General features: G+C 50.3%; 1 protein-coding gene across 1 annotated transcript; it reads right to left on the bottom strand.

The window, feature by feature from the left end:
* Positions 1–2,024: 2,024 nt before the first annotated feature.
* On the bottom strand, positions 2,025–9,350 carry ZDHHC23 (zinc finger DHHC-type palmitoyltransferase 23). Its single transcript, XM_051611655.1, has 4 exons — positions 9,241–9,350; positions 8,319–9,080; positions 7,496–7,663; positions 2,025–6,670 (listed from the first exon to the last, which is right to left on the bottom strand). Exons 1-4 carry the CDS (start codon positions 9,348–9,350, stop codon positions 6,403–6,405), a joined length of 1,308 nt encoding a protein of 435 aa, XP_051467615.1. The 3' UTR covers positions 2,025–6,402.
* Between the last annotated feature and the right edge of the window lie 310 nt (positions 9,351–9,660).

The following is a 9,660-nucleotide window of genomic DNA, read 5'->3' as shown; positions in this document are numbered from 1 at the left end:
CCACAGCACCCACTCACCATCCCCGAAAATAATGCTGCTTATGTGGAGTTTAACTTCCCCAACAGAATCTGAAGTACAGTCAACACTTGCTTCTGAAACTGGCCTTTGTCTCCAATATGCTCATCTTCTAGAGTTTTCTTCTATTCTTAGTAGCTTTGAAAGATTCTCCTGGTAAGATGCTTTTTGGTTGGAGTCCTAGCAGCAAGTGGCCATAAGAAGATCCAGGAGGAGCTGTGCTTTGACACTCCTTTGCCCTTGCCTACTGCTAATTTAACACTAGCATGGAGCTGAAGCCTCAGCTGGATCCACCTGAGGGATAGGGATGACGTTCAGGGATCAGGTGCATTCATGCTGAACGTGGTTTGAATCAAAGGGGAGATGAGAAGCCATTCTCCCTCCCCATTCAATCCACACCTGGCTGAAACAACTCATATCCCCTTGGCAGAAGCAAGGCTGTGCTCAATGATGCTGCTGAGACACAGGATCACAGGATACCTAAAATCCCTGGCATGGTATTAGTGTTTTGCAAATTAAAGCTGCAGCAAACAGTTCCTAGCAGGAGGGCGATACACAAGACAGTTCATCAGACTGAAGCAACCACTCCAGCCTGCAGCCATGCCAGAACATCCTTCCTGCTCCAGCACTTGGTTAGATGCAGATGTCAATGCCTTAGTGCTGGTCATCAGCCCACACTCAGCTCCTGCCTGTCAGCTCCTTGCTTTTCTTAGCAAGAGAGGGAGGTGGCTGCACAGCCAGACTCTCCTTCTGCACAGGAAAGGGGGCAGGATTTATTTTAGTACAGCAAATACAGAACCCTGAAATGATCACAAACTCCTCTTCTCCCCACTAACATCCCCTTCTGACACCAGCTCTCTAGAGTTCTTTCATGCTTTCTAAAATATCTTGACCACAGAAATATCTTATTGTCTCTTCAAAGTCTACCAGAGGCCCAGCTCAAACTGGATTTGAAACAGTGCCTGAAGCATTAAACTATTTCCTCAGCTCCTCCCAAGGCAAACAAGACTATAGCTGGGGTCAGTAGTTAGCTTGGGAAGGGTCCATGACCCACTGCAGGCTGATCTACAGCACATGTCTTTGCAGACCCATTAACAGTGATGGATACCAAGCACAGTAGTGCCTTGGCCTTCCCCAGCACATGAAGTGCCACTCCACACGTGCTCCTGCTGTATGGGGACAGCATGGCAAGCCACAAAGGGGAAAAATAAGAGCTGGAGAGACAGTGGTCTCATGTGTCCCCATCACTGGCACGGGAGTTAATGAAACTGGAGGCTGCTGGGGTGTCGAAAGCTTGACACCCTTCTGCAGTAACTGCAAACCTGATTCACAGCTAGTGCAAGGGCCTTGTTGTCAGCAAGTGCTAAGTAATCTTCAAAGAGAAATAGCTGAACAGCAGACAGAACTGCCACCCAGGCAAATCAAAGCAGAGCTGTGGGAACAATCAAAGGCACCTGTGATTCTACTCATTAAAAGTCATCTCTTGCCTTTCAGCAGATGTCCTGAGGTACCAACAGGATCAAAGGCTACATCTCTTCCCACTCTCTGAACACAGAATATCCACATCATTTCCAAGCATGGCTTAGAAGAGAATTTAAGCAAGAGATTCTTCCTTTTGGAGTTCTTGATGTATTGTGTGGGCAGGTGTAAGAGGGAAAGCAAGACACTGGACAAAAAGGCTAGGAAACTGATCAGATACACTCAGTATCTGATAATGGATTGCTCTTGGCATGCAAGATCCTGGTCCCAATCCCCACCACAGGGGAATATCCCTAGTTTCCAGAGTGCTGAGGACTGCCAACCAGGTCTCTGTTTCATCCCAACGCCAACCAATCCAATGGTCAGCTTTGGCAGAACTGGAAGAACAGTTGCCTCGTAGCTTGTCCTTAGTCTATTGCTCCCTTATTACTAAATTGGGCTTACAGTTAAATAGCAATGAGATGATGGCAGCTTTTGGTCATTTGACCTGGCTGAGTGTGTTGGCATAAATCAACAGGCTACTCCACAGATAATTTCTAATAATTTATTTTTATTCATAATTGCATCCACTTGGAAACATTGAATACAATGCAAAATGGACACACACACGTCCTTTCAACAAAGCTCACAAACATCTTTCACAATGTTTCTTCCTAAAGCTAAGGGTGGAAAAAACAAACAAACAAACAAACAAGCCCAAACACCCCATTCTCCAAGGTAGCCAGTTCTTCCAGAGCCCCTCATTCTTCACACTATAATCAGAGGAGTTCCATAAAGACAAGATCTTGAGAGCTGAATTCCCACATTTCAGAAGGTGGCTAACCTGTCCACAGAGATATTTTCACTGTACAAACATCCTGACAGTGGAAGAAAATCCTAGGAAACCATAGAGTTCTTCACTGAAAGCAATACAGGAAAACACATCCATAATCACACACGCTTCCTGCCCTAATGAGGCAATATACATTCATATAGAAGGAAAAAAACAAGCACATTATTAAGACATTAGGCAGTGAGGCAGTATCCATTTTATCTTCAGAAGAAATTTTACAGCAAATGGTTTCATTAAGACACTGGAAAGCAACCTACTTTGAAGGGAAACAAAAAAAGCACCATCATAGCATGAAGGCTGAAATGTGATTAGGAGTCACAAGCAGCACCAAGTCAGGCTCACCAGTGACTTCTGTCATTTGAGGACAAGTTAAATGGAGAAACAGTCAATGTGGGGACCCTGTGACCTGCCTACAAAAAAGCACGATTAAAGAAGACACAGTTAAAGAGTGCCAAGCCACCATTTACAGAGTGTATCTAATGGTGCACAGTTTTGAGTATAGTCACCAAACAGTAGGGTGCTGGTATTTGGACACAGAGGGTTAACACTACAACAGCCACAACATCAGAACCCTGGCTCCTTAAGAACTGTCCTGGTCTGCAGAAGTGCACGCTATTTGTGAAACGACAAATGACTCTTAAAAGATCACAGTTAAAGCAGGATAAACTCATTTCCAAGTCTAGGTGGAGAAACATCAAGGTTAGGCATTGCCAAAATCCTTCCCTGCTGCTGACCAGCTCTGGGTCCTCTCTTACACCAGAAAACCTTCTCAGGGGCCAGCAGAGTACTCTTTTGTGCACAGCCAGGTACATGCAGTTTTACAGGTGAGACACTTGTCCTTGCCTCAATGCCACACACAAGACCCACAAGTCACCTGTCAAATGCAGCCTGCTCCTACTGTTCCAACACCCAGGTAGCATGGATCTAGGTAGCTTATACTACTAACACAGTGAACCTGAGGACTGACCCTTCGTGCTGAGGTTTAAACATATTTCTATCAGTGTGGCAAATAACAAGCTCAGCAAGAAAATTCTCAAAAAAGAAACAAGAGACCACAACAGTCTACCCTCACTGAAAGTGCAAAAGGCAGCGTTTCCCTTGAAGGGCTTCTTGCCAGTTCTCAGGGGTACTAGAAGGAGAGCTCCAAAGCACGCATCTAAAGCTCAAAACATTTCCGCCCTTTCAGATATCAATATATCCTGTTACTTCATGCTTTCCATCTCCCAAGGCATTCACAAGGTAAATCCTCTCAGGAAGAAGCCAGAATGGGAAAAAAAAAATAAAAATGAGCCACATCTTTAAAGAAAAAGTCATTATTGCTGTGCAGGTTACAACCACATGAACTTCCTATTCACTGGGGAATCAGGACTGCACTCTCCTCCTACAAAACCCCAGCCTTACAACAATTTTAGTGTCCTGAATGGTTCCAGTTCCCTCTGGAGCAAGTGCAAAAATACAATTTACTTTATTGCTTTACCCCCACTATATTGGGATGGGCTTGACCAAGGTATGGAATGGTTACATTAGTCCAAGGTCCTAATCCACACTCTAAAGTCCATGATGTCTGGGAGAACACCACAGTCTTGGTATAAAGAGTTCAAATGAAATCTCCCATGCCAGAGCTCACTAGGAGACAAAGGACAAGGCTACACTGACACACAGGCTAAAAAGAAGCAACCAGTCTCTGTCTGGGGGAGAAAGTGAGTGCAACAGGGTCAGGCACTGCCAGGGAAATGGTCTGTGATCTGCTCTTTCTCCCAGCCACAAGCAGCAAGACTCTGAGAAACCATTTATTTCAAACCTGTCAATACTCCCAGAGCTCATTCAGCTCATGGGTGCAGAACTCATTTCTGGACTTGTAACTAACTCACAGGGATGGAGAGGTTGGCTGCCTCTGCTGCAGGGCTTTCTTTAGCCCAGGAGGTCATTCTTACCCTAATCTTCCCAATTGCCAGCAGGATGAGGTCCGAGATCACAAACCCACTAACCCACAGCATCCCTGTCTACAAGGTTACCAAACTCCATCTCAGCAGGCACCACAAAAAGCCTGTGTGCCACAGAAACATTTAGAGACACTTCATGTGGAGGTGAAGTCTTTGTGCAAGTTAAACTCCTAGGGTCAGGTTACAGCTCCAAATAGTCAGAAGGTCACAAGTGCAAGCCAGAGAAACAGCACAGTCCAGCTGAGCGCCTTTTAGTCACAGTAGGGCCACAGAAGCCTCTTGGTGTGTTTAGTTGGAGGCAGGAAGCAAGAGAGGTGTCCCCTTCACCTCCTGATAAAGGATTGCTCATTGGATGAAAAGGGGCAAGAGGAAATAAGAGACACTCAGTACTTCTTTCTGCACAGCCACATTCTAAGTGCAGCTGCTTCTCAATTATCTGCTCATTATAGAAAGTGCCACTTGAGGAAACCAAACAGTGCAAAAAGGGACGTGGTCTTCACCTTAAACTGGGACATGTAATCAGGAGTGCACACACCAAATATGTCAGGGATCTCAAGGGACACCCCCAGTCCTGATACCATTCATCTATTCTTCAGAGATGACACACAGTAAATTTGCATAATCCAGCCAACATCCCCCAGCTGCCTGCCACGTAGCTGGAGACAGGGGTAGGTATGATCCAAGCACGCTGCACACACGTCTTAAAACATCAGCAGCTAGGACAAGGCTCTTCCTTCTGCATCTTAGGCCCAAGCCATAATTCTTGTGTCATGGTCCCAGGATTTTCCAGCAAGATCTTTTCACATCACTACTGCAGGGCCAACAACATACACAAAGGGTTTAAAACAAAAACCAGAAACCATCGCCACCAAAACCTTGTGAATTCAGCTGAAGCTCAAGTCTGAGCAATAGTATAGCTGCAGGCTGTCAAGGAACACATGGCATTCTTCCAGAACACATTTCATTCACCTGCCAGTGCAGGTCATTTACCCCAAAAGCAGCAAGCTCCAACACAGCCTCTACATCTCCCTACATACACAGAGGGTGAACTGTTCCTTGGCTTCCTGGCTTGAGAAAACAGATCTACAATCAGGCAGCTCCACAGCAACTGGGTTGAGAGGAGACAGGATTGCTATGTTATTAGCAATACAACCAATCAAGAAGCTACCTACCAAAAACACTGTTAGCAGAATTGCCTACTCTCCCACAGAGGAAGAGAGAAAGGTAGCTTCCATAAAGCAACAGTAGCATTGGGCAGCACTCTTCTTTGTCCCTCAGAGACCACTGTTACGTGTTGCTTCAAAACACAACCTTTCTTGGTATGTTTACATCTTGTCTCACATCACAGTCCACAAGCACAGCAGAAACACTTTGTGGGACATGAGCCAAACCTTCAAACCAACACAGACCCAGATGAGATTGAAGACAGTGTCTTCCCCACCCAGTGAGACAGATGGGGATGGAATAACAACTATAATGGTTAAGAAGTGAAGGGATCTTACAAAGCCCTACAGGAACGTTGCTCACAAAGGCACTTAATACAAGCACGTATACAGCTGAATGAAATAGAAGATAGAGAAACAAAAAATACAGCAGAGAGGAGGGAGCTGCTCAGCGACTACCTCAACAGTCTCTTTTAGCCAATGCACCTGGCTTCTGCAGCAGTCCACCTTTTACCTCTATCAGAAGTTCAGCCTCCTGACATCTCTGAAGTGTTGCATGTAGGTACACCCCAGGGATTCCTCAACCTTTGCAGGAACCAGGGCACACTCTGAAGTCCAGCAGCAGGTTTCTCTTAATGCCAGGGTTCACGCCTAAAGAAAACTCAAGGTTCTCAAAACCTTGTGCTCTTCCTCCTGTTGAGCTGAGCTGCACGAAGTTTGCCACAGTGGAAAAAGGCAGCAGGCTCCTTCTCTCCAGGTCTGTGCATATGGCTTACTGCTTTCTGCATCATATTGCTGGCTGACAGCACGCAAAGAACCATTCTGCCTGGGAAAGCCTCTGATGTCAGTGACAGGACAGGCAGCCCATACACCAACCGTGAAGGAAGGGTGTGGGAGGAGGGAGTCCGAGTGCAAGGGGCTGTTCCCTGCTAAAGAAAGTCAGTCAACATCATCTGCAGAAAGAGGGGTGTCACACGATGTCTTCAGCAGAGCGCTGTGGAGGAGAAGATCCCAGGCTCAAGAAGTGGCCCCAGTTGCATAGGAAGCCCCTGTTATACTGACCAGTGTCTATCACTAACCCACCCAAGAGCCTGCGCCCAGTGTTGTCCCGCAGAGCCAGCCGAGCTTCCCTCTCTGTCACGTTGTAGCTGATGTTCAACAGCTGGATAAGGAGGATGTATCCCATGCCAGCTGTTACAATGGCACAGTACCACACACAGGTGAACAACAGAGCAGAGCTAGGAGCAAGGAAAAAGATGGGAAGGAAGCCATTTAGTTTTGGAGCAGTTGCTTTAGAGCGACTTTCCCTGGTAATCACTATCCTTTCAAATCCCTGTCTACATCTGCCACAGTGATCTCACTTTGCTGTTCTCATCAGATAATCCATAAAGGCTTTCTCAAAATTAAAGCTTTGGGGCTTACTTAATGAGAGCTTTTAGCTCTACCAGAGCTTCTCTTGCATGTTCCTATCACGCTACCTACCTCTTTACTCTTACTGTTATAAAGGTCCTTATTTATGGACACAACGATGCTCAACAGATCGTGAAATGGAGTACAGAAGAAGGCAGTCACTTGTGCTGGTGTACTCTGCACATCAGTGGTAGCACCAGCCTCTGAACTCGTGTCCAGTGCTTCTCACCAACCTCCCCACCAGATAAGGTATATTAACACTGTCAGTTCTAGGCCGGTAACTCAAGAGGGAGAGTGACTAGATAAACAGTGAGGGATGAAAGGCAGATACAGCACACAGATTCCAGACTGCCACGCCATTATCTGTAGCTAGGGGCAAACATATTTAAGGGTGTATCTATATAGGACACAATAAGTAAAAGCTTTGAATCTCAGCTCCTCAAACATCTGTTCCAAATAAATGGTGAGCTCGCTCCAAGTCTCAGCCTCCCCTCCCTGGGAAAGCAGTGATGTATCCCTGCTTTCCAGAGAGCACTTTTTGGCCAGGTTTGACAGCCAACGACAGTAGCCTAGAGCATAGAATGAAGACTAGGAGCTAAGCTCTCTGATCAAGCCCATTCCCACCCCAGCTCTCTCCCAGACAGACATCTCACCTGTACTCAGAATAGGCCCCAGGGCAGTAGAACAATGCCACAAACGGTGTCTGGCCCCTACAGATGGTGTGCAGGGTCAAGGTAATCCCATACACAGAGGTGAGCATGAAGAAGGAGAGTGCCAGGATGAATGCTTGGTGGTTCTGCTCCCCTACACAGCTGTTAATCCTCCAAAAGGAAAGGAGAGATTACTTTGCTTAAAAAAGAAAGAAGCTGGCTTCCCTTTCCTCCTTCCTCCCCCAGCTGTCAGAAAACCCGATTTCCAAGGTGCCTCTATATAGCACAGGCTAAGAACTTCGAAACACATTCCAAGAAGTTTTACAGCTTTTTATAGAAAGGCAACAGGCACAAGTCAATAGAGCAGGAGGGTAACAGTGGTGGACTGTTTGCCTCCAACACTTAGGAAGCGTAGTATCCCTTGCTGAGACACACTCTGACCCTACTGCTCCCTGCATGCACACAGACAGCTTTGGGTTCCCTTGCCTCAAGAGAGCACTAACCCAAGTTAACTGCAGGGCTGCTAGCGCTCCATAGATCGAGTCTACAAAAAAGCCCCAGAGGAAAAGCAGTAGAGAACTACAGGCAATTCTGGAGTATGCTGGAGAAATTACCAACTATCAGGTAATCCCCACTTGCAATACAGTTTAAGTTGTTCTTTGAAACAGTAAATTTCTATTTTAGAAGTTGCTGTCCCAAAGAACACCACCGGATCTTGCGCATACAAAAGCAGCCTTGTTTGACAAGCAACTGTAAAAAATAATCTAACTCAAAAAGTGACGGGGGAAGGAAGGAACACACATAGCCCCAGCCGTGCAAAACCTACCAGACACAGTGATGGTCCAGTCTCCTCACACACCTGCCACAAAGCCGGCAGTGCCCGGCTCGGGCTGGTCTGACCAGCTGGCATTGAGCACACCAGTCCTTTTTCACACCTCCTGGCTCCTCAGCCGCCATCCTGGAATAGCCTCTGGCTTCCCCATTCCCGGCGCGGCCACCGGCAGCTCCCGACGTGGCAGCACCGTGGAGCCCCTCGGCGCTCCCCCGGACACCCTCCTTGGGCAAACCCTGGTGCGGTGACTTCTCGCCGCTTGCTGGGGCGGGAAGGTAGCCAGGGTCCTTCTTGGCTCGAGACAGAGCGACAAGCATGACCACTAACCCGCAGGTGAGAGCAACCACCTGGGCAGACCCCACGTGGCCCCGGGGAACCACCTCCTGGAGGAAAACAGAGTACATGTAGCCCAAGGAGAAGAGCCCCAGGCTCAGGAAGAAGAGAGTCCGCTCCTTCCTCCTGTGCGTCAGGTAGTAGTACCACAGCACCACGGCGGGCAGGGACGCCAGGACCGCCAGCCCCAGCAGGACGTGCAGCGCGGCGACGCGGAGCAGGGCGGGCAGCAGGGCCAGCGGCGGCACCAGGCTGGCATGGACCCTGGCGGCCCCGGCGAGCCACGGCGCCCGCAGCCGCTCGGCCACGGCGCCGGCCATCCTCCCCAGCGCGCCGGGGGGCAGGGGGCGGCGGGACAGCCACCGGGGGGGCGACGAGCACACCCCCCGCCCTGCAGCCGCGCCCCCCGCGGCCCTGCCCCGCCTCGTCCCGCCGCCCAAGTTGCCGGAGAAGCCGCCCGAGCCGCCCCGCTCCCCTCCCGGCGGCGGCGGCACCGCCCGCCCGCGGGGCTGCGCGGGAGGCGGGGGCGCGGCCGGAGCCCCCCGGGAGGCTGGCGGGGGTGGGGGGGGGGCAGAGCCGTTACCTCCGGCAGCTCTGGCCCGGCTCCCCGCAGCCGCACGGCGCCCGGGGCGCCCTCCCGCCCCCGGACCCGCCGCGGCAGCAGCACCGGCAGCAGCACCGGGGCTCCTCCATCGCCGCCCCCCGCAGGTGCCTCGCGCCCGCCGCCGCCCCCTCCCCGCCGGGACCACCCACCTGACGGGCGGGGCGGGGCTGCGCGTGACGCGCGGGCACCTGCCTTAAAGGGCCCGCGCAACAGGTTGGCGGGACCCCGCGCTGCCGCTCCCGCCCCCAGCCCGGGGGCGGGGGGGAGGGGGGGGGGGGAAAGGCCCCCCCGCCGCAGCGCGGCTGCTCCCGGCTGGGGAAAGTTTTCCCGCCAGCCCGCGCTTTGGGACCCCCACGCCCCTCCTCCGCCGCTGCCTCCCCACTGAGCACTACGCCAATT

This window comes from Apus apus, chromosome 1, assembly GCF_020740795.1.
Source record: "Apus apus isolate bApuApu2 chromosome 1, bApuApu2.pri.cur, whole genome shotgun sequence".
In the NCBI taxonomy this organism is placed as follows: domain Eukaryota; kingdom Metazoa; phylum Chordata; class Aves; order Apodiformes; family Apodidae; genus Apus; species Apus apus.
Note: the sequence above shows the minus strand (reverse complement) of the source record. Positions and strands in the feature narration are given on the sequence as shown.

What these genes read in the sequence shown, in the direction of transcription:
- ZDHHC23 (XM_051611655.1), bottom strand. Translation starts at nt 9,350, where the DNA reads ATGGAGGAGCCCCGGTGCTGCTGCCGGTGCTGCTGCCGCGGCGGGTCC. An exon ending in CTGGACCATCACTGTGTCTG is followed by an intron (nt 7,664 to 8,318) that starts GTAGGTTTTGCA and finishes TTCCTTTTGGAG; the next exon opens with GATTAACAGCTGTGTAGGGG. An exon ending in GGGGCCTATTCTGAGTACAG is followed by an intron (nt 6,671 to 7,495) that starts GTGAGATGTCTG and finishes CCTTGCTCCTAG; the next exon opens with CTCTGCTCTGTTGTTCACCT.